The sequence below is a fragment of the Plectropomus leopardus genome, chromosome 13 (assembly GCF_008729295.1).
Source record: "Plectropomus leopardus isolate mb chromosome 13, YSFRI_Pleo_2.0, whole genome shotgun sequence".
Taxonomy (NCBI): Eukaryota; Metazoa; Chordata; class Actinopteri; order Perciformes; family Serranidae; genus Plectropomus; species Plectropomus leopardus.
Window position 1 is genome coordinate 16640582 of NC_056475.1, and position 19152 is coordinate 16659733.

At 40.5% G+C, this 19152-nt stretch overlaps 1 protein-coding gene across 1 annotated transcript; it reads left to right on the forward strand.

The window, feature by feature from the left end:
• Window positions 1-1116: 1116 nt before the first annotated feature.
• Window positions 1117-18693, forward strand: LOC121952393 (proto-oncogene DBL). The gene is made up of 26 exons (XM_042499041.1): window positions 1117-1269; window positions 2998-3132; window positions 3305-3421; window positions 3920-4069; window positions 4207-4331; window positions 4530-4644; window positions 4731-4850; window positions 5489-5680; window positions 6026-6217; window positions 6295-6475; window positions 6693-6781; window positions 6916-7016; window positions 7706-7772; window positions 8020-8135; window positions 8232-8301; window positions 8397-8489; window positions 8690-8782; window positions 10171-10296; window positions 11063-11278; window positions 11467-11559; window positions 11691-11769; window positions 12240-12285; window positions 13705-13877; window positions 16469-16584; window positions 17544-17656; window positions 17905-18693. The coding sequence occupies exons 1-26, from the start codon at window positions 1219-1221 to the stop codon at window positions 17984-17986; spliced, it is 3051 nt and encodes a 1016-aa protein (XP_042354975.1). The 5' UTR covers window positions 1117-1218; the 3' UTR covers window positions 17987-18693.
• Window positions 18694-19152: the final 459 nt, after the last annotated feature.

The window sequence follows — 19152 nt, forward strand, 5'->3', positions numbered from 1 at the left end:
ATGCCAACATGCTGATGCTAGAAACATACAATTTCTTACCATGTTCACCATTAGTTTGGCATATCAGTATTCTAACATTTGCTTATCAGTTCGAAACACAAACTACAGCTGAGGCCGTTGGGAATGTTATTAATTAAGCAGGTGATGGTCTACAAACCAAATGGTGGCGCCAGAGTTAAAGTTTGGTGATCACCAAGGTCAGTAGGATTCATCCTCTGGGGACCATCAATTCCTCTACAAAATTTTATCTGAAAGTACTAATTAAACAAAATGGCCATTTTCATGATCATTTCTAGACATATTATATTACTGGATTATGATTTTTGGTGTAGCTTTTAAAGGTGGAGATATTTGTAATTAGGCCTCCTTAATATAGCGTAAAGTGGGGGAGCCACATTTATGACAATATATCATTATTTATTAGCTGATTTATATTTTTCTGCAAGTCTGCAAAGCAACAAGTCTAACACAGTAGCTTTAATATAATGGAGTAAAAAGTAAATTTGCCTCCAAATGTATAGGAATATATTAAATAGGCTATAAAGCTGTATAAAATGGAAAATTTTAAGCAAAGTGTGCTACAACTACTTCAAATCTGCACTAGCACTTGTGTTACTTTTATACTCTTTCTGTCTAAAAGTGATCCAGAGGTGGTTTACAGTATCATGACTTTCAAGCGCCATCTCGTGGATCCAGTGGAAATTACACTGTGTGCTTTTTCAGTGATTAAATATGAAAAGGCAAAAAATACAAATAAAAAAAAGAAAAAAGAAAATAAAAAAAGGAAAGAAAGAAAAGGGAAAGATTTTTTTCCTTTGAAGGTAAGAAACATGAAGACAATGTATTTTCCATAGTCTTACAACGGAGTCAGGCAGGATAGTTATTCTTGTAATAAGCATTATTATAATAAATATCTAATGAAGTAGTAGTTTAGTTTTGAATTTTCATTTCCAATAAGATTGATATTTGCGTAGAACAGCTGCAGAGCAAGAAACTTGTTTTGGCTTTGACGTCAGGTAGGTGAAACACACCCCTCCATCCTGGTGGGGAGCAGAAGTGCGTCTGCTGAGGTGCGCACTGAGCGCGCAGCTCGGCCCGCCCGGACACTGCAGTGTAGGTTACCGTGCCATCGCTGCGGCTGCTCGCTCCCGACACCACGTCCGGCTGCAGACTTCCCGGGCCCGGGAAGAACAGGGGGGCAAGGAAGCACTGAGAGCCATGGCAGAGTCCAACCCGCTGCGGGGGTTCCCCCGTCTGCGCCGGGCCGCGGTAAGCTCCGCCGGGAGGAGGGGAGGTGGGAGGCTGCAAACGGGGCGGCGAGGATACTGCAGCAGAGAGGAGCAGAGAGAGAGAGAGAGAGACGAGCTTTGCCTAAGACAGTTCAGTACTGCGACACAGAGGTTGGGATGTGCTCTCAGTACAGTGCAAACTGCAGGAGATACTTAAAATGCATGTCGGGGAAGAGACAGATTCCGATGGCTGTTCAATGTTCAGAGTCTGTGCAGGGGACCAGGACAGGCCAATGACAAACGTGGTGTGTGTGTGTGTGTGTGTGTGTGTGCGTGTGCGTGCGCGCGCGCGTATGGGAGTGTGTGTGTGTAAGTGTGTGTGTGTGTGTGTGTGTTTGGGATGCAACTGCAGGTCCAGAACAGCAAGAGTCTGGATCAGCTTCGGCTCTGCAGTCTGCAACTATGGAGTGTGTTCAAGTTACAGTATTCAGCTTTATGTAACAGATATGTGTGAAATACTTGGTTCCCATACATCTAAATGCAGCTGTGGAATGCAGATGTTCTGACAAGTCTCCAATCTCCCAGTATCATCTGTCATGGCTGCTGTAGGAGTACATATCCAGGTTTATGTTGACACTTGCATGACTAATTATTTTTTGTACAAAAGGCTGCAGGAAGGTAGGTGTATGGGAGAGAAAGCTGTGTGCAGTTTCTGGTTTAAATGTCTAGTTGTGATGATTACAGCACACCTGAACTAAGAAAGCTGTTTGCCACTGTCAGAGAGAACGCCCATCTGTGCTAAAATACCTGTAGCCTTGTTGGTGTGAGTGGGAGAAAAAAAGTCGCTGTTCTGAGCCTATTGTTTGTTTCTGCATGACGCTGTATGAATTATAGGTGAGAATAATGTGAAAGCTGTATACCAAAAGCAACCAGGCAGACACAGAGGCTTATATGACATTTTAAAGGAAGTAAAAAGGACACACTAATGGGTTTTAATGCTTATACCACTGTGCTTAATACAGGTTTTTAAGCAAACACAGCAGTGTATTTTAGCGATTATTTTCTGTATTTCTGTAGTTGAGAAATGATATACTGCAGGGAAAAATCACAAAGACACAAACAAACAGAAAAAAACTCCAAAAATGAGAAATACTGAAACCATAAGGTAGCAGAAGCCACACAGAAAATGTATCAGTAATGGACTCAAGCTGAAAAAGCCTATAGTGTTAACAGAAATAATAACAGCAGCTCTATGCTTGCAGAGCAAAGGTAAAGTGAGGGCATGCTGATCATGAAGATGAGTGAAGAAGCAGCAGCGGCATTTGGAGGAGCTGACTGTCAGAGCTGCTGAAGTGCTTTGGAGACAGATCGACCTCCCAGATTGACACAGAGAGATGCTGATGCTGTGTTGAGCTCTGCGAGACCGCACGACTGACAACATTCAGCTGTCAACACTTCTGACCGATGTCCGACTCTCATGCTGTGCTCCTCTGCCTTAATCTGGGGGATGCTGTGGAAGATAAATTTGGACAGAAACCATTTACACTGCATAAATTCAATGTATATCATGATCACAGTCTTCAGTAAACCCTCAGTAGTCAGAGCCGTTGGGTCTAACATTGATTTACATTTGTGACCTTATGCAAAGTAATGACTATTAACTCTCCTGTCATCCTTTGTCCCCTGCTCCTAGTCCACAATTTAGTTGCGTCGAGTAATATTAGGAAGCTGAGTTAACTAAAACATGATATTCGTCCTTCTCTTTCAGACCTCATTTCCAGGAAATCTGCATTTGGTCTTGGTACTCCGCCCCACTGGCTTGTTAAGCTCTGCCCCAAGTCCGTCTTCAAGTACCGACCTGGGCTTCCGCTTTAGCCAGGATGACTTCCTGTTAAAGATGCCGGTGAGATGAGGTTTAAAACTCAACATTTAGAAATGGATGGGAGACAATGTTTTTTCCACTGTAATACATATATAAATGTGTTACACTGTCTCTGCACCACACATAATCTTCCTGTCTAATTTTGTAAACAGTATGCGTTCTTCTTAGATGCCTTGTGGCTCTGTGATTTTAGGTGGTGATGCTGCGTTCAGTTGGTGATCTGTTGCGCTACATCGATGAAAACCACCTGACATCAGACTTCACTGCAAAAGTGGAGTACTGCCAAAGTGACTGGATCGTCCTCCGCACGGTACGCACTTCTGATGCTATTCACTAGAGCATGACATGTTGAACATGAAGACGGTCCAGTGTGTAGGATTTACGGGGCTGTACTGCCAAAAATTTAATACAATAAATATGTTTTTTTTTTGGTGTATAATAACCTAAAAAAGCTGGTCCTTTTCTACACCACGTTGCATAGAATGGAAAAATGGGAGAAGTTTTTGGCTGGTTGCAATCTGCAGTCCTCACCACCAGATAACATTAAATCCTCAAAAATCTTGCACACTTCGTCTTCAAAGCTATAGGATGAGGCTCTGTTTGCACCAGCTGGATACTTCCTAAAACTCCTTGTTACTGACAATAAAACATCCCAAGAAATGAGACCTTCCTACAGGCATTATTTTACTTATTGTGTTTAAAAACTTGGCTAATTAACTCTTAATTTAAAACACCACCTGAATTAGAAATGTTCGGTAATGGTGCATGTGTATTTTTTATGTCTGGTAATGAGGGATTGTGTCTGCAGGCCATTGAGACTTTTGCGGTGACAGTGAAGGAGATCGCCCAGCTGCTGCAGGGCTTCGGATCAGAGCTATCTGAGACCGAACTTCCGGACGAAGCCAGCGCCATTGAGTTCCTGCTGCACTCACACACACACCGATACCGACAGATGAAGGTTGACGCTAGCTCCTTTCCTTCCTCACTCTATCTCTGTGTCTGGCAGTGTTTGTATTTGACTTTGCTTTCTGTTTTTTTTCTGGTTTCGTGTGATGGTTTCATTTGTCTTTTCTTGTTGTTTGTCATGTTTTTAAGGACGATATCCGGAGCGTGCTGAAAGAAGGACGACTGCTGCTGTCCAACCTAGAGACAGTCAAGGCCTCGAAGAGAGATGTAGAGGAGGAGAGGGACCTAAAATCAGACATGGACACTGTTCAGAGGTACAGTATCAGTAGATAAGTGAAGCACAACATAAGAATTTAACCATCTAGCAGCATAATAGCTGTAGTTTTGAAAAAAAGGATGGACGGATGAGAGGATTTAGAAGACATATTCTCAGTTTGACACAAACATATTATCAAACCTCTATTTCACCATGCAGCTTGTGTGAATGTCCTTGTGTGTGTGTGTGTTTTCAGGCTCCTGGCTCAGCTCAGAGACATGGAGGAGGCGTTTGATGGCTTCTTTGAGAAACACCACCTCAAGCTGCAGCAGTACCTCCAGCTGCTGCACTATGAAATAAGCTTCCAGCAGGTGTGATGATTGGTGTGTTATATTAGCCTCGACTCTATGTTGCACTGCTGTGTTGATAACCCGTGTGTGTTTGTGTGTGTGTGCAGATGGAGGAGGTGCTGCAGAGGATCACTGAGCAGGAGATGGTCATTAGCCCTGTGGGGACCACAGTGGTTCAAACAGAGCAGCTATTGAACGACCTGGAGTCGCTGGATACACACGCTCAGGTCACAGAGTCAAACAACACTTAGAGTTTGAGATGAAGTGTGAAGGAAGTGATTTTGTCTCTCCTTTGTGTTTCTTAGCAGGGATTTGTTTTTATGCGTCCGCAGTGGCAATGCTTGTGGCTGGAGGCATTATGTTTTAGGGTTGTTTATCCATCAATCCTGTTCTTGTGTTTACATTATCTCAAGAAGGCCTAAAAGGAATTTCTTCAAATTAGGCACAAACATCCACTTGGACTCAGGATGAGGTGTTATTTGGTGGCTAAAGGTCAAGGTCACTATGACCTTGCATCTGTCTTGTTCTCATAAATGCAATATCTAAAGACGACCATGAGGGAATTTTCTCAAAATTTGTACAAATCTCTACTTGGACTCAAGAATTAACTGATTAGATTTTTGTGGTTAAAGGTCAAGGTCACTTTGACCTCACAAAACATGTTTACACACTAATTATGACAAAATGTTCCACATGCATGATCCTTATTCCACCTTGTGCTACTGCTAGTAACTCTGGAAGCTTCAGGTCTGTCTACAGTCGAACAGCTCCCCCCAGAGATTTCATGTTGTATGTAGCTCCTTCCTTATAAAGTTTCGGGGCACACAGTGTTTGAAAATCAGTTTTGTGTGTGTTTGTGGATCAGGAGGAAATGGCTCGAGCCCAGGTGGTGATCCTACATGGCCACCAGTTAGCAGCCAACCACCATTACGCCCTGGCTCTCATTGTTCAACGCTGCAACGAGCTGCGGCATTACTGTGATGTCATCACCAATGCCATACGCACAAAGCGTGCATCGCTCAATCGAGCACGAGACCTACTGCTCCGCCTTGAAGAGGTAAAAGTGCTGACACAAGACATACACTGATAGTGAATGCATAGAAACCCAGAATTATTGCTGTGGGAATAAAACATTAAAAGAGAACTTGTTTATATTTGTGTTTGACTGTCCTTTTTTGTCTGTGCATGCTCTTCTCTCTCTATTTTCCCTGCATGTTTCGGCACAAACCACAAGTAATGTAAGCTGCAAGCTGCATGTTTGTATTGATTTCAAAATGTAGAAAGAACATTTATTCTCACAAATGCAGGCATGCAATGCCATCAAATCTGTATTCTTCTGTACAATGTACCCTAAAACACAGTTTTTCTTTGTGTATCTGTGTGTGTGTGTCTTTGTGTGTAGGCACTGAGGTGGTGCGACGAAGGCGCCTATCTTTTGGCGAGTCAGATGGTGGACAAGTTCCAAACAAGAGAGGGAGCTCATGAGGCGCTGCAGTACCTGAGCTGCCACCAGGAGAGGGCGCCGACCGCACTGAAGAACAGCCAGGACATTCTGAGCCTGGAGTTTGAAGCCATACTCACTCCACAGCTGCAGGTGACCCACCGTTACTGAACACAAGCACATAGAGATGATCCACAGTTACCTCATTTTACTCTTTCTTTCCTTTTTAGTCCCAGATTTCCATGGTAACAGAGAAGCTGAATTCGGTGCAGTCCATGATCAGAAACAGAGAGCAGTGTCTGAGGAAGTTAGCGGATGTGCAGGTCAGACCAATTCAGCTGGTGGCCCCCAGGCCTGAACCTGACCAGACTGCGCAGCGCTGCAAGTCACCCCTCTTTTCCCCCAAACATGGTAAAACCTGTCCAGCTGCTTCTTATCTCATCTAATACTTTCCTGCACTTATTTCTGTCCCCTGTCTGAATGTTATTCATCTTAACTCCACTCTTCACAACTTTTTACTTCTCCTCTCGTCTGTACTCCCCTCTTGTGACATTTTTACATTCAGCATTATATTTTCTCCCCCTCTGCTCCATCAGCATCAGTCGCATCTGTGTGATTCCCTTCACAGGTGTAGACTTCAATGTCCTGAACTCCAAGTTCTCTTTTGACCTGCTACCTGGGAAAAGAGCCGCAAGGAGGAACAACAGCCAACGCAAGGTGTGTGTGTGTATGTAGTGTTAATAGAAACTGATAGCAGCAGAATGCTATTGATTAAATTCATGCCAGAGCTTGTCTTACAAATGTGTCCAAGGCTCAAAGCTCAGATCCTTGTTTGATGTGTGTTTTGTCAGATCGAGGTAATGCATGATTTCCAGGGCAACCGCAGCTGTCTGTACGGCTCCACCACTGAAACAGACTCAGAGGCAGAAGACAATCCGGAGCAGGTCACACGGTACACCGTGTTTCACCTGTCACATGATCCTTCACCTTTGATCTGTGACTCTAAACCTGCAGTGTTTGTGTATTAATCTGCGTGTGTGGGTCATCAAAAACAGGTGCTTGGTCACATCCCTTGGCGTCTCATAGTGATGCACAGGGTTCCCTTTTGCATCTCTATGTGACTCAGTGTAACATGTGGTTAGGTTTAGGCAACAGAACTATGTTGTTACATTTAGAGATAAGGTCATCCTTTTGGTAAAATAAGAACATTTATAACAATAATGTAACATTAAATAACCAACATCACGTGAGTGACATCAGTGTGCAGAGACCCTGTGTAAATGTTGTAAAGTTACATTACAACAGTCTATCCATCCCTCCCTCTCACCCTACGCTGACTTTCTCACTCTTAATACCACATCACTTGCTCTCATTGTCAGTTATTAAGTTTACATTGGAGTTTGTTGAAAAGCATCTCATGAAGACGCTAAAGGGAGCCTTTGGGGTCAACATCACATTCAGAGGGGTGTCACAAAGCGTTGGTATTTGATGACCTGGGGATGAGAACATGCTGGTGTGACTCATACAGGAGCCTTATCGACTTTTTGTACCAGAGTAACTGTTTGCACAGCAGCATTAAGTCTTTTCTTGTGTTTTACACTCAGTTTTTATTTCATTTTCTCTCATTCTCACTCTTTCCAGCCATATTATGAAGGAACTGATAGCTACGGAGAGGATCTATGTGGACGAGCTGCTTTCTGTCCTTCTGGTTAGTTTATTTTAGATTTTGTTCATGGCATTTTACTTTTGTGGAGTAGTTTACAGTACAGTGTACCAGAGGGTACTGGAAGAATGAAGTATAAATACAGCGATGGCTCTTGCCCGAATTTGATCCCACATTGTTTTATAAAGACATTTTGTTATTTCATATTTCCTGCTTTCTCTATCAACTTCTCCTGCCCTGTTTTTTCTTTTACTGTTTTCGTCTCCTTTATCCTCTCCTCTCCTCTCATCAGGGCTACAGGGCAGAAATGGAGGACCCATCCATGTCTAATCTTCTTCCTTCTGCTCTACGTAGCCAGAAGGACCTTCTGTTTGGCAACATGCCAGAGATTTACCAGTTTCATAGCAGGCAAGACACACACACACAAGCTGTCACTGAGTCCCCCTCCCCCTTTTTCTTTTCAGTCCAATTTCCTTTAATTTTCCTCTCGGATTCTCCATTTAGGATCTTTCTCCAGGATCTGCAGAGCTGCCTTGAGACGCCAGAGAGGGTGGGGGCTTGCTTCCTGAAGCGGGTGAGGAAACATGGCGAGAAGCACGGGAACTTAATGTGAAGTATATGCCTAACAGATATAAGTGTACATTTGTGTGTGTGTGTGTGTGTGAGCAGAAAGAGAAGTTCCAGGTGTATGAGCGTTACTGCCAAAACAAGCCTCACTCCGAGTTGCTATGGAGACAGTGCTCTGATTCGCCCTTCTTTCAGGTACTTGAATATTTAACATAATCCACCTATTGTCCCATATTGATGGTTATTTGGATTAATGTAGATAGAAGGCTTAATCTTGATATATTTGTCTTTAAAGCGGGGGTGTTCTTTACTTTCTGAATCAATAATTTTTTCCAGCTATGTGCATTACAGAAACATTTCTCTCTCTCTCTCTCTCTCTCTCACTGTCTCTGCAGGAGTGCCAGAAGAAGCTGGACCACAAGCTGGGTCTGGACTCTTACCTCCTGAAACCAGTCCAACGCCTCACAAAGTACCAGCTGCTGCTCAAGGTTCAGTACATCTGAGTCAGTCAGTGATGGAGAGTCATGTAGCAACGCAGCTCATACAGTGACATGCACGTTTTAAAGACGTCGTCTTTAGGTGTCATCATTAAGGCAAATTATTTTGAGATTACCATAATTTCAGAGAATTCTGACTCCTTTTTTCTGCACAACTGTAAAGAATTTTCTGCCTTGATGCAAAAGTTTATCAAGCACTGAGTGACTCTTGAAAAGCAGCCTTTTCATGATAAAAATAAGCAGATGGCGCAGACTTAAGACGGAGATATATTTACTTCTAACTACATGTTCATGTGTGCATGATGGCTGCCTTGGGTCCATGTGTTTCTTTTTTGCTAACACCCTAAGAAAGTAATGCTACACATACGCAAGGTGCAATATGCACATGAATGTTAGGGGCAGTGTGAGAAACATACCCGCCATTGTTACAAAATGCTTTATTTAGGGGCCTTAGCTGTATGTACAATCACGCTTCCTGCTGTGATCTCAGAATTAGCAATATCCTCCTCGAGTGTCACCATCTTTATTGCTTAAATAATGAAAGTCTGGAAGTTCTGTACAGTCCGAGTTCTCTGGTGTGCCCTCTTTATGAATTATGTAGTACATTGGCAAGTTTGTGAACAAATGATCTGAACAAATGTGTTCATATTGCAGCTGGTTGTTGTACAAACATCTAGTTAAAAAGCAAGTATACCTCTGGTCTAATGTTACACCTCTGCTGCAAAGTTTATTTTCATGTTTAAGTTTTTGTATATACCTTTAATGTAGGTATTACAGAGATGGCTCATTTTGCATATGGCACAAACCATATCAGCTACAAGAGTCTGCAGTCATGCTAGCCAAATGCTAATCACTGCATTGCCATCTAACTTTGGCAAATTTTACTTGTTTGACCTTAGTTTTTCCTGATGGGGGCACTAGAGGAAAGGTTAAGGGGTCACCAAAGTCTGGGGGACATTAATGTCTGAACATCATGGTAATCCATCCAAAAGTTTATGATGCATCTCCCTTTGGATCAAATATAGTGGAATGAACAGCCGACCTTACCTTCCATAGAGTCATGTGATCAGGTTAGTCTTTGCTATAACAGGATTTGGTTAAAAAAATATATATATATATATATTGAGATTGATGAATGGATAAAGGGACGATGGCAGAGAGAGCCAAGCAATCAAGAGTTATACCAACAGCAAAGCGTCCACACAGATAAGGACAGATAGGTAACACTTACATGAAGACATCTTGAACAGGCCCGGACACAAATTGCCAACATGGCTGTCCAGAGAAAATTGATTTGTATCTGCAGGCACTGATGCAGTTTAAATTTCCTAAACTGAAAAAACACTGATCTGTCAGCCCGTGTCTCTGTCTTTGTTCAGGAGCTGTTGAAACACTGTGCGGAGGAGCAATACCGCTGTGAACTCCAGGAGGCTCTGGACTCCATGCTGGAGCTGCTCAAGTCTGTCAACGACTCCATGCATCAGATCGCCATCACTGGATATCAGGTAGCAACCAGTCAAATCAATGGATACGATAGAGTGGACGATAATGCCAGTGATTTGTTATGTATGTTTTAATATAAATGTTTTAATCATTTGTTTAGTTTCCGTCAATATTTTTCCCAGTGAGTTTAGTTTTTTACTACCAGAGGCATAAATTAAATTAACAATTAAATGAAACTAAAAGTTTTATGTTCTTGGAAAATTCCACTTAACTGGCTTTATTTAGTATTTATTGGCATTGACCTGATGGGCTATTCATAAAAATAGCATTCAATTTTTTTTTTTTGTTTAGTCTTTTCATAAAATTAAAAATACATAAGAAAATAACATTTCTAGTATTTGCCACAATATCTGTACTGTCAGCAAAAGTTAAAATATTACTGTATCACTTAATTTAAAAAAGAAAAGTACAAAAACTGTAGTGCAGAGTCCAGAGCAAATGTTTTCCATGGGGACAAGTAAAGTTTAATCTATGTAATGTATGTGAATATGTAATGTATGTGTAATCTATGTATGTGATTTATACAAGTTTGTACCACTTTTATATATAAATGGGTCAAAATTCACAAAGTGCATTAGAAAAATAAAAATAAAAAAACTCATTTGATTGCATATCTGTGTAATCCCTAATCCTCATAGACTAAAGTATAGTATGGAAACTACTTTGGGTTTTTCAGGTATTACTAAAAATTAATGTATCAATCACTTGCTGGTGCTGTTTTTCTACGTTCATATCTTTTCTGTCTGCCTGTCTGTCTGTCCTTCCCAGGGTGACCTCAGCCAGCTGGGTCGGGTGGTGATGCAGGGAAGCTTCAGCGTGTGGATCAGCCATAAGAGGGCAGCAGTGCGCATGAAGGAGCTGGCCAGGTTCAAACCCATGCAGAGACATCTCTTCCTCTACGACCTCGCCCTGCTCTTCTGCAAGCGCAGAGACGACGACACTCATGACAGGACGCCCTTCTACAGCTTCAAATCCTGCCTCAGAGTAACAATATATAACACACTCATGTTATCTGCTACACACACCTACATCCAATCCAACTCAACAGAGCTATAACGAATCATTCCTCAATGTTTTTGTTGTACTTCACATTTTTTGGCTCTAATGAAAATATTGTAGCAGCATGGAGTCAGTGAGGATGTTGTGAAGTTGACTTTTCCCTATTTCTGTAGATGAGTGCAGTGGGAATCACAGAAAACGTGAAAGGAGATGTGAAGAAATTTGAGATCTGGTACAGTGGCAGAGAAGTGGTGTACATAGTTCAGGTATTTCATGTTTTTCTTTCCATTTTTTCTCAAGGTCTGTATCTTCAGCTCATTCACACAACCTTTCTCATGTAATGGTCCCTCTCTCTTTGTGTGTGTGTGTGTGTGCGTGTGTGTGTGTGTGTGTGTAGGCTCCCACACTGGAGGTCAAAGTTGCCTGGCTGACAGAGATTCGAAAAATTCTCACCAACCAGCAGAAGATGCGTAAAGGTTTCTATTACTGCCATAATTCATTTGCTGCCTCCATATTAAATTTAAGTGTCCTTAATTCTGCCTTTTAAAGTGAGTTTTTTTCCTGATAGATATAATATATAAAAAAATGTCTGAACATCTTTCACAATGTGAAATTTTTAAAAAAAGTGATATGTGGTGCAGCCCTAATTTACATGTTGAAATGTCTGATTTTATTTTGTTTAACTTAGACTCAGCTCTGATTCGTTCATGCCAAGAGGAAATATAGAACTGTCGATATAATATGTAACAGCTTATGTTCTTTAATGTTCGAGCTTTCGATGAGTACAGCTATATTTTGCTTAGTACCAAAAGCCCATTTCCAACATAAATATCAGATGTTAAAGTTCTCATGAAGATCTTGGGACAGAGTCTCGTTTTTTGTTCTGATGATTCAATCTTTCTGAATGTAATATGTCTTTTTCTTCTGTCCCTTCTCCTTTTCTCAGATGAGGCTCCATCTCTTTCACTCCCAGACAACCCCCTCTCTGACAGGTGATTCTCTCTGCATGACCTCTCTGCCGTCCTCTGTGTCAGTTTAAGACCTCCAGATGTGTGGTGGTGGGAATGGGTCAACTCACTTTTAATCCAGTCTCAATTCAGAAATTGATTTAAAATTTTGTCACTTTCCTTCACCATTAGTGATAATAATGGAAATTCAATTTCTGAAATACCCTCTCAGTTTCACCCATGGCCACCCTTTTTTATTTTTTAAGCATCGTGGTTTTCTGTAAGCAGGATGTTGGAAGTCATTGGATGAGTTTGTGTGTATGCAGTGTGTGTACATGTGATGTATTTGCATTTTGTCATTACCCTTGAGAACTGGTTTTCATGACTACATTGCCAAGTTGTACAGATGGCTCCAACGATGTCCATAATGCTGAAATGCCATGCTGTAAAATTTCAGCACCATGGAAACAGCGACACAGTAAAACTATAGAAAATGTGTACGTTACATATTTTTTCTACTAAGTTAAGTATGTTAGAAAGACAGTGAAAACTTTATGGACACTATTAGAGGTTTTCCAGAGATCTTACAGTTGTTGCTCTGATGTTTGTCAGTCACTGGTTCTCTGGGATAGTGTCAAAAACTGAACTCTACAGTGTGTTGGTACAGATGTGTGCGTCTGTGCAGTTTTTTTTAGGAGACACATGTTCTGTTTACTGATAGCATGCTAGCATGTTATACATTTGATCAGTGTTTGGGTCGTCTGAGCTTCACAATACTCAACTCATACAAGAAAATGATTAACATTACAAAACATTTTTGGGGGGTCAATTATTTCATGACTTTAGCTTAATAAGGCTGGCAATATTCTTTGTTTTACTTTCTCAGCTAATTTCACAATTAGGTCAAAACCAACAATAAAGAAGTACTGCTAATAAGTGTTGTTCATATATCCAAAACATGATGAAGCTGTTTCATCTGTCAGTTTGTCACTGGCCTCCTATTTCAGACAGTAACATGTTTCCTGCGTGTTACAGTTTGTAAAATCCCTTTCGCTTTGCAAAACTGGCCTCGCATATTCAGATATATTTCCACACGTTGTTTTAGTGCTTTACTTAAAACAACAATTACAAATTACACAATAACACTTTTTTTTTCTTAATGTTTTATGTATACTACTTAGAGCCACACTGTGGATTGTTTGCAAATTCTGTGGTAGTCCTGGTACGTGTGCAGAATACTGTGTACTCAAAATAATATTGCCATATATTTCAGCGATCTCTGATATGATTAATATTTGTTACAAAATCAGACGTTGAAATATATGTGACCGTGAACTTTATGGAATGCTGTATTGATTTACAGAATGTGAATGAGCTCGTTTTGTGACACCGTGGATGTTGTTGTTGTTGTTTCGTTTTTTGTTTGTTGTGGTTGTGTCTTGTTCCCATGGCGATGCGGTTTAGTGCATCAGAGATGTGTGTGTCGTGGGGCGGAGCGTCGGTGGGAGGCTGCTCAGCGTGTCTCCCTGTTCCTCACAGCTCCTTGACAACAAGCCACTCGCACCGTCTCAGAGGGGAGGAGTCCTTACACACTAGCCCCGCCCACTCAGACCCTGTGGTTAACTCACCTCGACGCAGTGAGTCGCTTAAAATACACAACAGTTACTTCATGTTATTTTTGCCTTTAGAACTATTATTTGCCTTTACAACTTTCATTTTCTGCATTTTCTTTTTAATATACTTTATGAGAAATGACTGCAAACATTTTACTGTTGCTTGTCTAAACACCTGGTCTTTCATTGGGCAGATCTTAAAGGTCAGTGTGTAGGACTGAAGGGGATATATTGGCAGAAATTGAATATGATATAATAAGTGTGTTTTCTGTAGTTTAAAATCACCTGAGAATAAGAGCTGTTTTGTTTTCGTTGCCTGAGAATGGTCAGTTTATATCTACATAGGGAGTGGGTTCGCATCTACAGAGATCGTGATGTTGCACCACCATGTTCTACAGTAGCCCAGAACAGACAAACCGGATACTGGCTTTAGACATAGCCATCTGCTTTTTTTATCATTTTTTTGCGTCAGCCACCATAGTTTGCAGCCCCTTCACAATGAGCCAAACAGTGTTAGAAAAACACACATTTTTTATGTGAAAACACTTTATTTTGTGTTTTTAGTGGTTTAAATTGCCTGGTCAGTTTGTTTTGGAGAGGAAGAGACCTCTATGGCTCCTGGTAAAAACCTTCTGAACAACGAACACTAAAAGAATCCTAATCATGAGTTCATGCTTGGTACACGAGAGAAGTTTCAGCTGGTTGCAATCAGCAATCCTCAACACTAAATGCCACTAATGCTGCGTTAGAAGGGAACCCTATTTGAATGACTGTAAATCCTACACACTGCTCCTTTAAGTTTTTGGTTAGCAAGGTTCTCTATATTGATAAAACTCTATACTTCATTTTGGTTTGCATAAATCTTCGTGGATTTGTCATGTGGTGTGCAGCAGGTGGACCCAAAGGCAGGAGACTACTGACAATAGGAACTTGAATAAATCATTTTTATTTAAAGTTGGAACTGGGAAAAACGTCACTGGCTTCAATTTATTTTTAAACACATCAACTTTAATGCTCATATTGTATAAAACTTTTCTTTGTTCCTTATACGTAAAATTATTCACAAAGAAGCTCAGGTCAGATCCTCTTTATAGTGTGCTTTGTGACTGAAGACCTTTTTTTTTTTTTTACTTTTTTCGAGGTCCTTCTGACTGGCATAAGTAACCTTTAAATATACATTCTCTGTCATCATTTAACTCATTTAAAGTGGTTTGTCTCTTCAGCATAAAACTGATATTTTATTGAACTAATATTTTAAGTAATGCCATCAATGTTTCTCTATTTAGAGATTGCTCAACATACTTTTGATTGTGTTTAATTTAAGGTCGCACTCCAGGTTTTTCTTTCCTTTTTCTTTTGGTTAGTTTGTTGTTTGTAGGGTTGTTGATTGTCTTTTTCATTGTCATGTCTTTTGTTCTGTCTTTTGTTCTGTTTTCTATTTGTTTTATGAACATATGCTTTGAGACCTTCTCAAAAACAAGATGAAGTATCTCAATGGCTTTATCCTAACATAGTGAAATATCTATGACAGACAAAAGCAAAACCTGAAGATCACATAACAAAGCCCAGGAGCAAACAAAGACTGACCTGAAATCCAGGACTTAAATGCACACTGGTCTGACGAGGGGATGAAGTGCAGGTGGAGACAATAGCAGAGAAGCTCAGGTGAGGGCAGTAAGGTGATTAGGAGAGCAGGCAGGGAGCTGTGTGGCTGGGAGAAACTGAGGAGCAGGGAGGGACTAACGCTGCTGATGCAGGGCAGGTGTGTAGATGAGTAAGTCAGGGGAAAGTTGCTCAGGAACACAGGAGGGGAAAACACAGTAAACAGAGTAAAAAAACACAATCTTCTTGATAATAAACATGACTGGGGTGTAAAACAGAGTTTGCACAGTCATGAATAACCTAGATGAGTCACGGAAATGTTGGTAAAAATGTGAATTAACCCTGCAAAACAAAGATAGACTAACTAGTACATACAATTAAAATGATTCTATTTATTATTATTTTTAATATTTGGCAAGATTGAGGAGGAGCATACTGCCTCGAAACGACAATTGTTCTGCAGAATGAAATCTTTAATGGCAGATTTCTCTCTTTACATTTGTTCATCATGGATCCAGCACCCACTAAGCAATGTGCGTGTCCTATTTTGAATTTCTCTTAAAAATACAATTCTGCAATGACATTGTACATGTATCATATACTATGGCTCCTGTAGGGTCACACAGCGTGTCCCAATCTCTTTTAAATAGCCTTGATTATGGATAGAACTCAGTCCAGTCTTCCCAAAAATCCTTAAGGCATCAGAACACAGAGCAGACTTTGATACGACACACTAAACAGAGATTTGTTTTTAACTGTGCAACCAAGCTCTGCTTAATTTCAATTCGTAAGAAACCTAGCTTTGCTAAACTCTGACCAGAACCCAGCTTAAATTTACTCTTGTTTTTGCAACCCAATGAAAAAGATCTAGTAGTTTTCATAATGACCCTGTATTAACTGAAAAGTATCTTTGTCATTTTTGACAGTGATTATGCAAAGACTGTGTAATATTAGGGATTTAAAAAGTATAGCACTACCTTTTTTAGTCGTCTCAGCTGTCTTGTCACCTGCAGCTTGGCCTGTCCCTGCTCACTCAGTGGCGATCTGTGAGGGCCTGGAGGACTGGGGTGCAGCTACAGACCTCTCCAACTTATCTGACTCAGACGAGGAGGATCAGCCCGCACCCCTGGTGAGATTTTGTTAATGTCATGGCACAGGTAGTGATGGAAAAATGATTTGTTTTTTGAACACTAAGCCTTGCAGCTACTAACAGCCCACAACTAGTGCCATCGATTGCTGAGACCAAGGATACAGGTCCTGCCTGAACCAGGGCGAGCTCGACCTGCTGCCAATGTGCGTCCTGCCTCAACTGGGTGGTGGAGTCCACTTGCAAAGCCAGCCGTATACTGACGATCGACAGCTTGGTGGGCTAATGCAGACAGAATATAACCCTTTGAAACATGAGCAAATTGGCTTGATTTCTTTCAAAAACATGGGAAGAAGGCAATGATCGATTTAAGAAAAAATGACCCAAAATTAGCAAGAAATTAATAAAAAGTAAAAGAATGTTACCTTTATATTAGTACCAAAAAAAGAAAAATGACCTGACCTTAAAATTATAATAATTCAATGCAATTATGACAATTTTATATGTATAGTATTTTTCCAAGCTTTTTCGTTTTTGTCCCTAAACATTTTCCCTATTTTTGTTTTTTTAATAATCTTCTAAATCTACTAAATACAAATTGCTCAAGTTGCCCGCTTTTATGAAAGAAATTTAACCAATTTATTTAGTGTTCAAAGGTTTAAATAGCATATTTATGAAAGGCATCTGAAAGCAACACAAGAAAAGTGATGGTCTTGGAAGCATGACGTTGAGCTAAAAGAAAACGAGATCAATGACTGATCAATATGGCGTGCAGTTACTCAGAGATAATTACTTACTGATGTCCAATGATTGAATGATTGAAAGCAGGACACGATTTGACTACAAGTTGTGTTTAAAGGGACAATTTAGCAGCATGCCATTTAAAAAATAACGCATTATGTTGGGACCTGAATCACATTGGGATTAATGCGTTAACCCTGACAGCCTTAATTAAAATGAACTGTTTTGCTGTGTTTTAAGTTGTTTTTCTTCTGCTGCAGGTGGCGGGCAGGTACAGGGTCATGGTGGAGAGCAGCATGGCCAGCACTGATGACATCATCTTTAACTGTGGTGATGTCATCCAGCTTCTTCATGAGGAAACGTCAGGAATGTGGTAAAATAACCTTCTTATTTCAAAAATGTTAATGACAGAACAATTTACAGGGTTCCCACAGTCATGGAAAAGCTGGAAAAGTCATGTAATTCACAGTCTTATTTTCCAGGGGTCCTTGAAAAGTAATGGAAATTTTGTCCATGACAATGTGTGGGAACACCAATTCTAAATGATGAAAACTAATCTGGAGATGAAAAAAAGTGAATTAACGTTAGTGGTGTGTTGTGTTTACGTGTGCATTATCAAAGGGTGGTGAGGAATATAAGTCGTGGGGAAGAAGGGCGTGTTCTACCTGAGGACCTGCATAGGATTCTGGGAGAGACGTGCTAGGATCCAATGAGAACAGAGGCTAGAGGACATACACAGGCTCCATCAACTGCCTGACTAAAAGCGGGAATCTGACTCTGCCGAGACGTTCAGCAGATCATCAGATTGAAGTACATCAACAGCACTCGTTACTCTTCAAATCTACTGTGACACTTTCACCTCAGAAGGCTGTAAACTACAGAATGGACCTCAGAAGACTGTATCAATGCAAAGCACATACTGTATATGTGGAACCTCTTTTTCTTTATTTATCTTTCCAGCAGTAGATTATTTTGACTCGGAGACTTTTATTAATACATACAGAATGGACTTTTGTTGGACTTATCGTTTCTATTTTCTTATGAAATATGACAGAAATCATGCATATGTGTACCAACATATCATTACTGTTCATGTGCCAAACAGCTCAGCTATAATTATTGCAGCTTCTTTTTGTATTACACTATCTGATATGGAAAAGAGCTTTACCTTTGTGTCGCTGTTTTCGATTATTTGAAATCCTTTCTTTACTACAGCAGCCAGCTACATCACTAGAGGGTATGCATGTAATGTTGACAAAATTGCCATGGTTACTCTACCTTTTCAAGGCAAAAGCAAAGCATCTGCGTCACATAATTGAAAAAAAAGCTTTTAAAAGAAACGTACCCTTTATGTATGCCAGCAAGCTGAAATTATGTTTGAATAGTTTGAATCTGATGTTTGAAAAATGGCGGGCAAGTGGGGCAAGACAAAAAAGTTGTTACAGAGAACCCCAGTAATGAGTCATAAAACCCAGAAATCTGTTAGCATTTCAGCACCTCTGGTTCCCTCGTCTCAGAGTCAGTGGTTTTTTTGAATGGGTTGTTGGTTAGAAGCCTGAAATAAGGTATTTGGTTAACACAAACTTAGGAGACTTTAGTGCTTGTTCTATGACAGACTTTGAAACTTATGTGTCTGAAAAAAGGCAGTTGCTATCAAGTGGCTAACTGAGACTACAGAACTTTACAGAACTCATAGTGGTGGTGACGCAACCACAGATAAGTTTGTTTTAGCCCTGCAAAATCTTACCTTTGACAATGACATATTGGCTTAAAAACTCCTTAAAAAAGTGGTGTTCACTTGCAAAGATTATCTTGCAGAACGAAACATGTAAGTATCATAAACATTTGTTTGCCGCTGAGCGTATTTTC

Excerpts from the sequence above, each read along its gene's own strand:
- LOC121952393 (XM_042499041.1), top strand. The coding sequence starts at position 1,219 with ATGGCAGAGTCCAACCCGCTGCGGGGGTTCCCCCGTCTGCGCCGGGCC. Across the intron at positions 6,218-6,294 it reads TACTCACTCCACAGCTGCAG|TCCCAGATTTCCATGGTAAC; the intron begins GTGACCCACCGT and ends TTTCCTTTTTAG. Across the intron at positions 8,136-8,231 it reads ATTTACCAGTTTCATAGCAG|GATCTTTCTCCAGGATCTGC; the intron begins GCAAGACACACA and ends TTCTCCATTTAG.